This window comes from Oncorhynchus mykiss, chromosome 24 (genome assembly GCF_057628025.1).
Source record: "Oncorhynchus mykiss isolate SJ-2025 chromosome 24, ASM5762802v1, whole genome shotgun sequence".
NCBI lineage: Eukaryota > Metazoa > Chordata > Actinopteri > Salmoniformes > Salmonidae > Oncorhynchus > Oncorhynchus mykiss.
Window position 1 is genome coordinate 34,242,501 of NC_143045.1, and position 17,451 is coordinate 34,259,951.

The following is a 17,451-nucleotide window of genomic DNA, read 5'->3' on the forward strand; positions in this document are numbered from 1 at the left end:
CGTTTTCTGTAAGTCTTCACAAGGTTTTCACACACTGTTGCTGGTATTTTGGCCCATTCCTCCATGCAGATCTCCTCTAGAGCAGTGATGTTTTGGGGCTGTTGCTGGGCAACACGGACTTTCAACTCCCTCCAAAGATTTTATATGGGGTTGAGATCTGGAGACTGGCTAGGCCACTCCAGGATCTTGAAATGCTTCTTACGAAGCCACTCCTTCATTGCCCGGGCGGTGTGTTTGGGATCATTGTCATGCTGAAAGACCCAGCCACACTTCATCTTCAATGCCCTTGCTGATGGAAGGAGGTTTTCACTCAAAATCTCACGAAACATGGCCCCATTCATTCTTTCCTTTACACGGATCAGTCGTCCTGGTCCCTTTGCAGAAAAACAGCCCCAAAGCATGATGTTTCCACCCACATGCTTCACAGTAGGTATGGTGTTCTTTGGATGCAACTCAGCATTCTTTGTCCTCCAAACACGACGAGTTGAGTTTTTACCAAAAAGTTATATTTTGGTTTCATCTGACCATATGCCATTCTCCCAATCTTCTTCTGGATCATCCAAATGCTCTCTAGCAAACTTCAGATGGGCCAGGCCGGGTACTGGCTTAAGCAGGGGGACACGTCTGGCACTGCAAGATTTGAGTCCCTGGCGGTGTAGTGTGTTACTGATGGTAGGCTTTGTTACTTTGGTCCTAGCTCTCTGCAGGTCATTCACTAGGTCCCCCCGTGTGGTTCTGGGATTTTTGCTCACCGTTCTTGTGATCATTTTGACCCCACGGGGTGAGATCTTGTGTGGAGCCCCAGATCGAGGGAGATTATCAGTGGTCTTGTATGTCTTCCATTTCCTAATAATTGCTCCCACAGTTGATTTCTTCAAACCAAGCTGCTTACCTATTGCAGATTCAGTCTTCCCAGCCTGGTGCAGGTCTACAATTTTGTTTCTGGTGTCCTTTGACAGCTCTTTGGTCTTGGCCATAGTGGAGTTTGGAGTGTGACTTTTTGAGGTTGTGGACAGGAGTCTTTTACACTGATAACAAGTTCAAACAGGTGCCATTAATACAGGTAATGAGTGGAGTACAGTGGAGCCTCTTAAAGAAGAAATTACAGGTCTGTGAGAGCCAGAAATCTTGCTTGTTTGTAGGTGACCAAATACTTATTTTCCACCACAATTTGCAAATAAATTCAAAAGAATTCCTACAATGTGATTTTCTGGATTTTTTTCTTCTCATTTTGTCTGTCATAGTTGAAGTGTACCTATGATGAAAATTACAGGCCTTTCTCATCTTTTTAAGTGGGAGAACTTGCACAATTGGTGGCTGACTAAATGTTTCTGCTAATAATTTCCAACATTTTAGTAGGCTATTTGTTTGTCAACTTGTCTATATTTAGATACATGCAGCTTCTTTTGTGTCATTATATGTTGCCCTAGAAAACTAAATAAACCCTTTCTCACCAGAATAATGTAATTGATCGATAGAATTGAATGCTTCAATCTAGTTAACATCTGTCATCTCTGCTTCTTTCACAGCGCAAAGATGTTTAGGGACCGGGGAGAAAATGCGATAGGCTAACAACAACAACAACAACAAACGGGAAAGATTTTCTGTGCAAAATGTCCAAATGACATCAGTTTGACCGGTTGTAAGGAAATACAAAGCTGTGAAAATGACCCAACGTGTTTCTGATCAGATTTCAGTTCGACTTAGATCCATATTTTATGTGTTTGAAATACTAACAGTTTTTATGATGTTGATAAAGAAAGCACCTTTACAGACGGTCCCTAACTGCACATTCACATTCTCTGAAGATGCTGAACGAAATCATATTCCTCCAGTCCTGTTCCTGAGTCAAATTTTAGCCTACAGTTGGTGTATAATTTTACTGCAATAAATGCTTCATTCTGCAGGAGTTAATATTAAGGCTATGTGAGAGTTTATCAACCTACAGTCAGTGTCTTGATTTCAGTGTCCATTTAAGCCATCTGAACAGTAGGCTACAGTTCCCTTGACGTGCAACAGGCCTATTTGAAGTCTTTTCCTCCGTGGGTCAATGTTAACTTTTTCTGCCCGTTTTCTGCCGTTCCCAAAATCATTTATTTGCTGATTGGCTGTGTCGGCTATTTACCACGCATACAGTTAACCCCTAAAGTTTAGGTTTAGTACTAATACCAGATATATTAAAATAATGAAAGAAAAACCTCAATGTAGCCTATAAATTGCACCAGAATGATACATTTCTGGATTTTTTAAAGTTATTATCTTCTCTTTATTCAACCCGCCTGTCACGTTCTGACCTTAGTTCCTTCGTTTTGTCTTTGTTTTAGTGTGGTCAGGGCGTGAGTTGGGGTGGGTAGTCTATGTACCTTTTTCTATGATTTGGGATTTCTGTGTTTGGCCTGGTATGGTTCTAAATCAGAGGCAGTTGTCAATCGTTGTCCCTGATTGAGAACCATACTTAGGTAGCCTGGTTGTCCCTGATTGAGAACCATACTTAGGTAGCCTGGTTGTCCCTGATTGAGAACCATACTTAGGTAGCCTGGTTTCCCTGTTGAGTGGTGGGTGGTTATTTTCCGTGTCAGTGTTTGCGTCACACGGGGACTGTTTCGTTTGTTTCGTTCTTTCACTTTGTTATGTTGTATATTGTAGTGTTCAGTTTGTCTTATTAAAATGGACACTTACCACGCTGCAAATTGGTCCGATATCTCTTACTCCTCGTCAGAAGAAGAGGACGAGCGCTACACTGCCCTCCCATAACATACTGTATAACAGCAGGGACTGCAAGTTAGCAGTCAACCCGCGCATCACTAGTGTGTGTGTGTGTGTGTGTGTGTGTGTGTGTGTGTGTGTGTGTGTGTGTGTGTGTGTGTGTGTGTGTGTGTGTGTGTGTGTGTGTGTGTGTGTGTGTTCTTCCGAGTGTTTATTTTAGGGTTGCAAAGGGAGGTTATATTACTGGAAACATTCAAAGTTTACCAGTAAACTACCAGAATTGTATATTTTCCAAGGATTTTATGTAACCTGTCACACGATGTCTAGTGGACCTTTTTGTACTTCAGATTAGGTGTCTAAGAGTCTCTGGTCTTATTGCATGATAATTTGGGGCGGCAGGTAGCCTAGTGGTTAGAGGCAGGTAGCCTAGTGGTTAGAGGCAGGTAGCCTAGTGGTTAGAGGCAGGTAGCCTAGTGGTTAGAGGCAGGTAGCCTAGTGGTTAGAGGCAGGTAGCCTAGTGGTTAGAGGCAGGTAGCCTAGTGGTTAGAGGTAGGTAGCCTAGTGGTTAGAGGCAGGTAGCCTAGTGGTTAGAGGCAGGTAGCCTAGTGGTTAGAGGCAGGTAGCCTAGTGGTTAGAGGCAGGTAGCCTAGTGGTTAGAGCATTAGGCCAGTAACCAGCAGGTTGCTAGATTGAATCCCCAAGGTACAAATCTGTTGTTCTGCCCCTGAACAAGGCAGTTAACCCACTGTTCCTAGGCCGTCATTGTAAATAAGAATATGTTCTGAAATGACTTGCCTAGTTAAATAAAAAACTTTTTAAAATTGAAAATAGAATGACGAAGCTGTTTAACATCCTTAATATAAACCATCAACTAGTGACAACATCAAAACTATGAAATAACACATAAGGAATCATGTAGTAACCAAATAAGTGTTAAACAAATCCAAATATATTTTATATTTGAGATTCTTCAAAGTAGCCACCCTTTACCTTGACGACAGCTTTGCACACTTTTGGCATTCTCTCAACCAGCTGCATGAGGTAGTCACCTGGAATGCCTTTCACTTAAAAGGGGCGCCTTGTTAAAAGCTCATTTGTGGAATTTCTTTCCTTCTTAAGGCATTTGAGACAATAAGTTGTGTTGTGAGAAGGTAGGGTGGTATACAGGAGATAGCCCTATTTGGTAAAAGACCAAGTCCATATAATGGCAAGAACAGCTCAAATATCCAAAGCGAAATGACAGTCCATCATTACTTTAAGACATGAAGGACAGTCAATACGGAAAATGTCAAGAACTTTGAAAGTTTCTTCAAGTGCAGTCGCAAAAACCATCAAGCGCTATGATGAAACTGGCTCTCATGAGGACCGTCACAGGAAAGGAAGACCCGAGTTACCTCTGCTGCAGAGGATAAGTTGATTAGAGTTACCAGCCTCAAAAATTGCAGCCTAAATAAATGCTTCACAGAGTTCAAGTAACACACATCTCAACATCAACTGATCAGAGGAGACTGCATGAATCGGGCCTTTATGGTCGAATTGCTACAAAGAAACCACTACTAAAGGACACCAATAAGAAGAAGAGACTTGCTTGGGCCAAAAAACACAAGCAATGGACATTAGACCAGTGGAAATCTGTCCTTGGTCTGATGAGTCCAAATTTGAGATTTTTGGTTCCAACTGCCGTGTCTTTGTGAGACACAGAGTAGGTGAACGGATTATCTCCGCATGTGTGGTTCCCACCATGAAGCATGGAGGAGGAGGTGTGATGGTGTGGGTGTGCTTTGCTGGTGTGAGGGTGGTTTGCTGTCTGTGATTTATTTAGAATTCAAGGCACATTTAACCAGCTTGGCTACCAAAGCATTCTGCAGCAATACGCCATCCTATCTGGTTTGTGATTAGTGGGACTATCATTTGTTTTTCAATAGGACAATGACCCAACACACCTCCAGGCAGTGTAAGGGCTATTTGACCAATAAGGAGAATGATGGAGTGCTGCATCAGATGACCTGGCCTCCACAATCACCCGACCTCAACCCAATTAAGATGGTTTGGGATGAGTTGGATCAAGAGTGTGCAGAGCTGTCATCAAGGCAAAGGGTGGCTACTTTGACGAATCTAAAATCTAAAATACATTTAGATTTGTTTAACACTTTTTTGCTTACTACAGTACACGATTCCATCTGTGTTATTTCATAGTTTTGATGTTGTCACGAGTTGATGGTTTATCTATTATTCTACAATGTAGAAAATATTAAAAATGAGGCGTTAGGGTAGGTGTGTACAAACTTTAGACTGGTACTGTATATATATATTTATTTTTTTACACACTTTTATTTTATTATGTCAGTACGTATTTGTTGTCAATGTTTTGATGTCAAACTGCTGGCAGTTGTACATGAAGTAAATAGTTGGAAAAGTAGCTGCAGACTTCTAGCCGTTGGTAGAGCATGGCGCTTGCAACGGCAGGATAGTGGGTTCGATTCCCGGGACCGCCTATGAGACGCTTTGGATAAAAGCGCAAATATTATAACATTGTTGATTACATGTTTTTTTCATTAATTAGGCTATTTTCTCTTGAACCATATGGTCTATCTACTAGAAACTTATTCAAGTATAAAATACCAAAGTTACGATAGATTGCCATAGATTTTCTGTTAATTACCCAAACTGCTGACGATTGCATTAACTTTGATAAACTAGTGGTAGCTTTGCAACCCCAGTTTATTTATAATGAACCACAGAATCCACTGCAGCCCAATGAGCCGCAACTCCTCAGGGAGTAGAAACACAAACACACACATATTCACACACACATACTGTACACACACACACATACACACTGATGGAGTACACATACACACTGATGGAGTACACATACACACTGATGGAGTACACATACACACTGATGGAGTACACATACACACTGATGGAGTACACATACACACTGATGGAGTACACATACACACTGATGGAGTACACATACACACTGATGGAGTACACATACACACTGATGGAGTACACATACACACACACACATACACACTGATGGAGTACACATACACACTGATGGAGTACACATACACACTGATGGAGTACACATACACACTGATGGAGTACACATACACACTGATGGAGTACACATACACACTGATGGAGTACACATACACACACACACATACACACTGATGGAGTACACATACACACTGATGGAGTACACATACACACTGATGGAGTACACATACACACTGATGGAGTACACATACACACTGATGGAGTACACATACACACTGATGGAGTACACCTACACACTGATGGAGTACACATACACACTGATGGAGTAAACATACACACTGATGGAGTACACATACACACTGATGGAGTACACATACACACTGATGGAGTACACATACACACACACACATACACACTGATGGAGTACACATACACACACACACATACACACTGATGGAGTACACATACACACACACACATACACACTGATGGAGTACACATACACACACACACATACACACTGATGGAGTACACATACACACTGATGGAGTACACATACACACTGATGGAGTACACATACACACTGATGGAGTACACATACACACTGATGGAGTACACATGCACACTGATGGAGTACACATACACACACACACATACACACTGATGGAGTACACATACACACTGATGGAGTACACATACACACTGATGGAGTACACATACACACTGATGGAGTGCACATACACACACACACATACACACTGATGGAGTACACATACACACTGATGGAGTACACATACACACTGATGGAGTACACATACACACTGATGGAGTACACATACACACTGATGGAGTACACATACACACTGATGGAGTGCACATACACACTGATGGAGTGCACATACACACTGATGGAGTACACATACACACACACACATACACACTGATGGAGTACACATACACACTGATGGAGTACACATACACACTGATGGAGTGCACATACACACTGATGGAGTACACATACACACTGATGGAGTACACATACACACTGATGGAGTACACATACACACTGATGGAGTACACATGCACACTGATGGAGTACACATACACACTGATGGAGTACACATACACACTGATGGAGTACACATACACACTGATGGAGTACACATACACACTGATGGAGTACACATACACACACACACATACACACTGATGGAGTACACATACACACTGATGGAGTACACATACACACTGATGGAGTACACATACACACTGATGGAGTACACATACACACTGATGGAGTACACATACACACTGATGGAGTACACATACACACTGATGGAGTACACATACACACTGATGGAGTACACATGCACACTGATGGAGTACACATACACACTGATGGAGTACACATGCACACTGATGGAGTACACATACACTATGATGTCAGAGGCCACTATGATGATAGAGGACACTATGATGTCAGTGGCCACTATGATGATAGAGGCCACTATGACGTCAGAGACTACTATGATGTCAGAGGCCACTATGATGATAGAGGCCACTATGATGATAGAGGACACTATGATGTCAGTGGCCACTATGATGATAGAGGCCACTATGACGTCAGAGACTACTATGATGTCAGAGACTACTATGATGACACACCAAATGTATTTGATGACTCTTCTTCTAATGCCTCTTCAGGGGAAAGTTTTCCAAAAGTAACTGAAAGTAATCAGATCACGTTTCTGAGTTTGGGTAATCCAAAAGTTACGTTTTTGGACAGGTAACTAGTAACTGGAATGGATTACATTTAGAAAGTAACCTACCCAACCCTGCACACACACACACACACTTTCTCTCTCTCTGTCTCGCTCTCTCTCTCTTTCTGCATATACCAACACTACAGTATAGGCTACTCTGAAAGTGTGTATGTGTGTGTGCGTGCACGTGCACGTGTAATGTGGTGTTTTGGACCTTAATCTCAACAGTACTATTCATTACTGGGTTTGTAGCTGGCTGGCGCCACGAGGGACGGTGGGAGAGAGGGAATCAATACTAACAGACTGCATACACACACACAAGTGTACGCAAGGGTCTGTGTGTGTGTGTGTGTGTGTGTGTGTGTGTGTGTGTGTGTATGTGTGTGTGTGTGTGTGTGTGTGCGCGTGTGTGTGTGTGTGTGTGTGTGTGTAGACGTAATGCAATTATACTGAGCTAAACGGAATGTGTGAAGGTTTCATGGGGGAATCCAAAGCACCACTCCTGTTTGGAGCATCGGACAGAAATGTGCCAACCTGGTACAATCTTTAATTTGGGAATATCCCCCATTTTCACAGAGCGAGGCTAACGAACGCTGATATTCAATTAACAAGCGTAATTATAATCAACTCTGGTGAGTTTGACAGGTTGGATGGTTACTGAGGAGTGACTGGTCTTTCTCACCAATTGAGACTTATAAGTGACTGGGATGGTGTGTGAAGGAGAGAGAAATAGTTTGTACATCTTCACATTAAGTAGATTGATTCCCTGTCTCCTACCCTCTCTGTCTCCTACCCTCGCTATCTGTCTCCTACCCTCGCCGTCTGTCTCCTACCCTCGCTATCTGTCTCCTACCCTCGCTATCTGTCTCCTACCCTCTCTGTCTGTCTCCTACCCTCTCTGTCTGTCTCCTACCCTCGCTGTCTGTCTCCTACCTTTGCTGTCTGTCTCCTACCCTCTCTGTCTCCTACCCTCACTATCTGTCTCCTACCCTCTCTGTCTGTCTCCTACCCTCGCCGTCTGTCTCCTACCCTCGCTGTCTGTCTCCTACACTCGCTGTCTGTCTCCTACCCTCGCCGTCTGTCTCCTACCCTCGCTGTCTGTCTCCTACACTCGCTGTCTGTCTCCTACCCTCGCTATCTCTCTCTGTCTCTCTCACCTCCTCTTCCTTTCCACAATGGAGGGGACATAAACACACTTACAGCACTCACTCAATCTTTAGTTACATCCTGTTAGTGTGATAGCATTAGCAGCCTGCCTGGCTGTTGCCATGGTGATTGGAACCATGAGATGAGTGACAGGTGGGTGGGGCCAGTGTGATGGGATAACGTGAGTCACTATAGATCCCTGGCAGGAAACAGGTGCAGGTTGCAGGTAGTAATAATGCTGGGAGGTTGAGGTCCTTCAGAGTGTGAGGCAGTGATCCCATCTAGGGGGTTGGGTTGCTGTTCAGCACTTAGTGACAAATGGATTGGTAAAGACAGTTATACAAGTGATTGAATGACTTTCCTCCTGATGTGTTTACATACCTGCCTCCCAGTTACTAAGTGAATGAAGAGCATGGTATCGATGATGATGATGATGATGATGATGATCACTCTGCTATTCAGGTAAGGTTACTGAAGGGATAAATAGAATGGAATAGAAATTAAATTAAATGTAATGACTTTAACATTAGATAGACTCACATGTCATGTTATCCTATCTCTATTCTTCATGGTGCTGAAATGATTAGGACTATGTTAATTAAAAGGTTGGCATGGCAACAAGAGGCCAGAGCGGACTTGGCATGCACACACATACACACACACCTACTCTGCCTGTCTGCCTCACACCCACACACACATACATACATACACACACACCGACTCTGCCTGTCTGCCTCACACCCACATACACACATGCATATACACACACACATGCAGAGGAAGCAGTTGTCCCCTAGTGCATTGTGGGATGGGGTGGGGTCTGTGCCTCGAGCAGAAACACCTCGGAACTCTTGGGGGTGCGGGGGGGCACAAGAGAGAAGTAGAACAAAGCAGTGCTGCTAGGGGCAGAGAGGAAGACAGAGAATGTGGTAGAGAGAAGATGCATACAGAGAGGGATAGAGAGGGAGAGGAGAGAGAGAGAGAGGGAGAGGGAGAGGAGAGAGAGAGATAGAGTGAAGGAGGGAGAGGAGAGAGAGAGAGAGAGAGAGAGAGAGAGAGAGAGAGAGAGAGTAGCAGAGAAAGAGAGAGTAGCAGAGAGAGAGAGTAGATAGAGGAGAGAGAGAGATAGAGTGAAGGAGGGAGAGGAGAAAGAGAGAGAGAGAGAGAGAGAGAGAGAGTAGCAGCGAGAGAGAGTAGCAGAGAGAGAGGAGATAGAGGAGAGAGAGATAGAGTGAAGGAGGGAGAGGAGAGAGAGAGAGAGTAGCAGAGAGAGAGAGATAGAGTGAAAGAGGGAGAGGAGAGAGAGAGTAGCAGAGAGAGAGAGAGTGGGGTGGGTGGGTGGGGGTAGAGAGCTGGTAAGTCTTTAGATCCTATTTGCAAATATACTCAGAGGACCTAGCCATACCCTCCTACAATAGTTCACCTCTCTCTCTCTCTCTCTCTCTCTCTCTCTCTCTCTCTCTCTCTCTCCACCCCCCTCTCCACATATATATTATCTTACCCTCCTATCTAATCCAATCCCCTCACTCATACCCTCACACCACACACACACACTCAATGTGTACAGTGTCGTGTGTGCGTATCAGTATGTGTTTGTGTGTATCTCTGCAGTTCCAAAGTCCACTGACCTGCCGACCAGTAGGAACTCCCCCACCAGTCCCTGTCGTCTCATGGCCATGAGGATGTTCCTGACTGTCATGCCCTCACAGAAGCAGGCTACCACCCTGGCCTTGGGCAGGTGGGCTCTGAGACGCTCCAGCAGCCTATCAAAACTCTTCTCCCCTGCGTTGCTCCAGATCTTACCTATCATAGGACACATCAGGAGATGAGGTAAGTGATCAAGGAGCTTTAGAAGTCATTTAATTGTCCCTGTTTCACTTCATGTAATTTCCCCAAGGGAAACTTACCTAATATCTTATTCACCACATAGTGCACTATTTTTGCACATGGCTGGAGATAAAACTAGTGCACTAAATAGGATGTAATCTGCCCCGAGGTGGTTCAATGTGGCACGCACACTATATGTACTTCCTGGTTAATGACATCACCAGTAGGAGCTTACCAGAGTGGGCGATGCAGATGCCCTCCTTGGCAGCCATATCCTTGAACGCCTCCATCCCACTCTCCCCGTAGTTACCTAGGAGACAGGAGAGAGGGCGGTGAGTGACAGGAAGAGAGGACAATTGGAAAGAGAGAAAGAGAGGAAGAGATTACATGTTTAATGTATAGAATGCTCAACGAGAGTAATAGTCTCAGTTCTAAATGAAGACACACAGAGAAAGAAAGAGAGAGAGAGAGACAGAGAGAGAGAGAGAGAGAGAGAGACAGAGAGAGAGAGAGAGACAGAGAGAGAGAGAGAGAGAGAGACAGAGAGAGAGAGAGAGAGAGAGAGAGAGAGAGAGAGACAGAGAGAGAGAGAGAGACAGAGAGAGAGAGAGAGACAGAGAGAGAGAGAGAGAGAGAGAGAGAGAGAGACAGAGAGAGAGAGAGAGAGAGAGAGAGAGAGAGAGAGACAGAGAGACAGAGAGACAGAGAGACAGAGAGACAGAGAGAGAGAGAGAGACAGAGAGACAGAGAGAGAGAGAGAGAGAGAGAGAGAGAGACAGAGACAGAGAGACAGAGAGAGGGAGTCCCGGTGCACAATTGGCCCAGCGTCGTTAGGGTTTGGCAGGGGTAGGCTGTAATTTTTTAAATAATTTGTTCTTAACTGACTTGCCTAGTTAAATAAAGGTTAAATAAAATAAATAAATAAATAGCAGATAAGAAGAGGAAGTGGATGACCTGGAATTGATGCAAATGAAGAGGAGTGCATAGTGACAGTGTTTGATAGGATTCCCTTCTCTTTCTCTCTCTTGTTCTCCCTGTCTTTCCATCTCACCGTCTCCTTCATCTCTCCTTCTATTTTATTCCCTCCTTCATCTTCATCAATTTTTTCTTTTCAGTTTTTTCACAAGATCATTAATCTCCCAGCTCTGATTCCCTCACAAGTCCCAGTGGGCTCCAAACACCAAATGATTACACAGAGAATTTACAATGTAATAGTATCAGATCTGTACTGATGTAGTTAGCAGGAGCAGAGCCCATGTAGCCAGGTGTAAAATCCTGTGTGTGTGTTGGTCAGAGGAGGCTGGTGGGAGGAGCTATTGGAGGATGGGCTCATTGTAATGGCTGGAATGGAATCAATAGAATGGTACCAAACACATTAAACAGCTCAGTACATCAGTCAGTACATCAGTCAGTACATCAGTCAGTACACCAGTCAGTAAATAAGTTAGTCCATCAGTCAGTACATCAGTCAGTACATCAGTCAGTACATCAGTCAGTACATCAGGCGACGTGAAAGGAAGGCCCAGGAAATTTGTTAAAGACTCCAGCCACCCAAGCCATAGACTGTTCTCTCTGCTTCCGTACTGATGCATCAAGTCTGACACCAACAGGCTCCTGAACAGCTTCTATCTCCAAGCCATAGACTGTTAAATAGCTAACAAAATGGCTACGCGGACTATCTGAGTTGACTCGTGTATTTTATTTTTATTTTTACATTATGCACAGTCACAGGACTTCACACACATACACACGTTCTTATTTTATGTTTTATTTCACCTTTATTTAACCAGGTAGGCTAGTTGAGAACAAGTTCTCATTTACAACTGCGACCTGGTCAAGATAAAGCAAAGCAGTGTGACAAAAACAACACAGCACATGGAGTAAACAATAAACAAGCCAATAACACAATAAACAAGTCAATGACACAGTAGAAAAAAGAAAGTCTATATACAGTGTGTGCAAAAAGGGATGAGGAGGTAAGCAATAAATAGGCCATAGGAGCAAATAATTACAATATAGCGGATTAACACTGGAGTGATAAATGAGCTGATGATGATGTGCAAGTAGAAATACTGGTGTGCAAAAGAGCAGAAAAGTAAATAAAAACAATATGGGGATGAGGTGGGTAGATTGGATGGGCTATTTACAGATGGACTATGTACAGCTGCAGCGATCGGTTAGCTGCTCAGATAGCTGATGTTTAAAGTTAGTGAGGGAAATATAAGTCTCCAGCTTCAGCGATTTTTGCAATTCGTCCCAGTCACTGGCAGCAGAGAACTGGAAGGAAAGGCGGCCAAAGTAGGTGTTTGTCAGGCGGTGGGTGTAGCTGGTGCATGAAGTCAGGCGCAGGAGAGCAGAGATACGTGACCAACGCACTTTTAATAAAGGCAATAGCACAAAGTAACGGTGGTCAGTTTGATTGGGGACACTGCCCTGTGTAGGGTGCGGTCTTTCAGATGGGACGTTAAACGGGTGTCCTGACTCTCTGAGATAATTAAAGTTCACATGGCACTTATCGTAAGAGTAGGGGTGTTAACCCCGGTGTCCTGGCTAAATTCCCAATCTGGCCCTCAAACCATCACGGTCACCTAATCATCCCCAGTTTACAATTGGCTCATTCATCCCCCTCCTCTCCCCTGTAACTATTCCCCAGGTTGTTGCTGTAAATGAGAATGTGTTCTCAGTCAACTTACCTGGTAAAGTAACAGATACATTAAAAAATAAAAAATAAATAAAAAACAAACCCAATGTGCGAACAAAATAGCGACTAAACACGGGTAAAACAGCACCCGGGAATAAACGGAAACATACCACCTAACAATAAACAATCACGCACAAAGACATGAGGGAAACAGAGGGCTAAATACACAACACATAATGAGGGAAATGAAACCAGGTGTGTGGGAAAACAAGACAACACAAATGGAAAATGAAAAATGGATCAGCGATGGCTAGAAGACCGGCGACATCGACCGCCGAACACCGCCCGAACAAGGAGAGGCATCGACTTCGGGAGAAGTCGTGACAGTGTTGGCTTTGGGGATGACCAGTGAGATATACCTGCTGGGGCACGTGCTCCAGCAGGTATTGGGTGTTGTTACCGTGACCAGTGAGCTGAGATAAGGCGGAGCTTTACCTAGCATAGACTTATAGATGACCTGGAGCCAGTGGGTCTGGCAACCAATATGAAGCGAGGGCCAGCCGACTAGAGCATACAGGTCGCAGTGGTGGGTGGTATATGGGGCTTTGGTGACAAAATGGATGGCCCTGTGATAGACTGCATCCAGTTTTCTGAGTAGAGTGTTGGAGGCTATTTTGTAAATGACATCGCCGAAGTCGAGGATCGGTAGGATAGTCAGTTTTACGAGGGTATGTTTGGCAACATGAGTGAAGGAGACTTTGTTGTGAAATAGGAAGCCAATTCTAGATTTAATTTTGGATTGGAGATGTTTGATATGGGTTTGGAAGGAGAGTTTACAGTCTAACCAGACACCTAGGTACTGTATTTGCAGTTGCCCACATATTCTAAGTCAGAACCGCCAAGAGTATGATGCTAGTCGGACGGGCAGGTGCAGTCGGTTGAAGAGCATGCATTTAGTTTTACTAGAGTTTAAGAGCAGTTGGAGGCCACGGAAGGAGTGTTGTATGGCATTGAAGCTCGTCTGGAGGTTAGTTAACACAGTGTCCAAAGAAGGGCCAGAAGTATACAGAATGGTGTCGTCTGCGTAGAGGTGGATCAAAGAATCACCCGCAGGAAGAGCGACATCGTTGATATATACAGAGAAAAGAGTCGGCCCGAGAATTGAACCCTGTGGTACCCCCATAGAGACTGCCAGAGGTCCGGACAACAGGCCCTCCGATTTGACACACTGAACTCTGTCTGCGAAGTAGTTGCTGAACCAGTCATTTGAGAAACAAAGGTTGGTAAATCTGCTGATAAGAATACGGTGATTGACAGAGTCGAAAGCCTTGGCCACTATATATATCTACCTCTATCACATTGTTAATATGGTACTGGAACTGACCCTGTATATATACAGCATAACTTCTTACTTTCTCATATTTTTCTTATTTCTTATTGTGTGTTTTAGTATTAGGTTGATATTGATAAGTGCATTGTTGAGCTGGCCAGAAAGGCATTTCACTGTCCTTGTGCACGTGACATTAAAACTGGAAAACACATGAAAACAACATGAAAACACATGAAAACAACATGAAAACACATGAAAACAACATGTTTGACTCCGTTCCACTGATTCCATTCCAGTTATTACAATGAGCCCGTCCTCTTATAGCTCCTCCCACCAGCATCCTCTGGTGTGCGTGTGTGTGCGTGTGCGTGTGTGTGGTCTTGGGTAGCAGGGCAACGTGTAAAGTCCTGTAATTAGTGTCTCAGTGAGAGGAGCAGGAGACAGATGGCACAGACAGCCCAACCCCTTACACACACACACACACACACACTCACACACGCTCACCCCATACCACACATACATACACACACTCAAACACACGTATGCTCATGTCCAAGCCAACAGACACTTACACACAAATGCAGACACTTAATAAGCGCAAATTCACAGACATGCATTGTGTCCGGGGCCAGGCTATGTGACGTGTCTGACGCTGTAAATTCCTGTGACAGAGAACAGATGTTGCCACGGCGATCAGAGGAGAGAAGATTCTTTAGACCCTGACATGACACCACTTACAGGATACACACACATAAACACACTCAGATCCCCACATGAAAAAATGCTAGTTTACTATAGAATACCTTAGTACTTACTATAGAAATCTATATAATGCTATAGTGATACAGTTGAAGTGGGAAGTTTACATACACATAGGTTGGAGTCATTACAACTCGTTTTTCAACCACTCCACAAATTTCTTGTTAACAAACTATAGTTTTGGCAAGTCGGTTAGGACATCTACTTTGTGCATGACACAAGTCATTTTTCCAACAATTGTTTACAGACAGATTAATTCACTTATAATTCACTGTATCACAACTCCAGTGGGTCAGAAGTTTACATACACTAAGTTGACTGTGCCTTTAAACAGCTTGGAAAATTCTAGAAAATTATGTCATGGCTTTAGAAGCTTCTGATAGGCTAATTGACATAATTTGAGTCAATTGGAGGTGTACCTGTGGATGTATGTCAAGGCCAACTTTCAAACTTGTATGCCTCCACAAGTCTGGTTCATCCTTGGGAGCAATTTCCAAACGCCTGAAGGTACGTTCATCTGTACACACAATAGTATGCAAGTATAAACACCATGGGACAACGCAGCCATCATACTGCTCAGGAACGTACTGTGGTGCGAAAAGTGCAAATCAATCCCAGAACAACAGAGCAAAGGATGCTGGAGGAAACAGGTACGAAAGTATCTATATCCACGGTAAAACGAGTCCAATATCGGCATAACCTGAAAAGCCGCTCAGCAAGGAAGAAGCCACTGCTCCAATATCGCCATAAAAAAAGCCAGACTACGGTTTGCAACTGCACATGGGGACAAAGATCGTACTTTTTGGAGAAATGTCCTCTGGTCTGATGAAACACAAATAGAACTGTTTGGCCATAATGACCAACGTTATGTTTGGAGGAAAAAGGGGGATGTTTGCCAGCCAAAGAACACCATCCCAACTTTGAAGCACGGGGTGGCAGCATCATGTTGTGGTGTTGCTTTTCTTCAGGAGGGACTGGTGCACTTCACAAAATTGATGGCATCATGAGGAGAGAAATTATGTGGATATATTGAAGCCACATCTCAAGACATCAGTCAGGAAGTTAAAGCTTGGTTGCAAATTGGTCTTCCAAATGGACAATGACCCCAAGCAGACCTCCAAAGTTGTGGCAAAATAGCTTATGGACAACAAAGTCAAGGTATTGGAGTGGCCATCACAAAGCCCTGACCTTAATCCCATAGATAATTTGTGGGCAGAACTGAAAAAGCGTGTGCAAGCGAGGAGGCCTACAAATCTGACTCAGTTACACCAGCTCTGTCAGGAGGAATGGGCCAACATTCACCCAACTTATTGTGGAAAGCTTGTGGAAGGCTACCCGAAACGTTTGACACAAGTTAAACAATTTAAAGGCAATGCTACCAAATACTAATTGAGTGTATGTAAACTTCTGACCCACTGTAAATGTAATGAAATAAATAAAAGCTGAAATAAATCATGCTCTCTACTATTATTCTGACATTTCACAGTCTTATAATAAAGTGGTGATCCTAACTGACCTCAAGACAGGGAATTTTTACTAGGATTAAATGTCAGGAATTGTGAAAAACTGAGTTTAAATGTATTTGGCTAAGGTGTAAACTTCCGACTTCAACTGTATGTAGTATACTGTAGAATACTATACTACACACTGTAGTATCCCTCAATCGTGTGAAGTACTTACTATATCCTATATTATGTTGTAGTATACTGTAGAATACTATACTACACACTGTAGTATCCCTCAATCGTGTGTAGTACTTACTATATCCTATATTATGTTGTAGTATACTGTAGAATACTATACTACACACTGTAGTATCCCTCAATCGTGTGTAGTACTTACTATATCCTATATTATGTTGTAGTATACTGTAGAATACTATACTACACACTGTAGTATCCCTCAATCGTGTGTAGTACTTACTATATCCTATATTATGTTGTAGTATACTGTAGAATACTATACTACACACTGTAGTATCCCTCAATCGTGTGTAGTACTTACTATATCCTATATTATGTTGTAGTATACTGTAGAATACTATACTACACACTGTAGTATCCCTCAATCGTGTGTAGTACTTACTATATCCTATATTATGTTGTAGTATACTGTAGAATACTATACTACACACTGTAGTATCCCTCAATCGTGTGTAGTACTTACTATATCCTATATTATGTTGTAGTATACTGTAGAATACTATACTACACACTGTAGTATCCCTCAATCGTGTGTAGTACTTACTATATCCTATATTATGTTGT

The 17,451-nt window shown here is 43.2% G+C and overlaps 1 protein-coding gene across 1 annotated transcript in view; it reads right to left on the minus strand.

The window, feature by feature from the left end:
* Positions 1–17,451, minus strand: part of LOC110503210 (metabotropic glutamate receptor 5) — a 132,765-nt gene that overhangs the window by 95,283 nt on the left and 20,031 nt on the right. The window contains exons 5-6 of the mRNA XM_090218894.1: positions 10,690–10,764; positions 10,256–10,430 (exon numbers count right to left, since the gene is read on the minus strand). Coding sequence (XP_090075020.1) covers positions 10,256–10,430; positions 10,690–10,764 — 250 coding nt within the window. The remainder of the gene's footprint in view (positions 1–10,255; positions 10,431–10,689; positions 10,765–17,451) is intronic.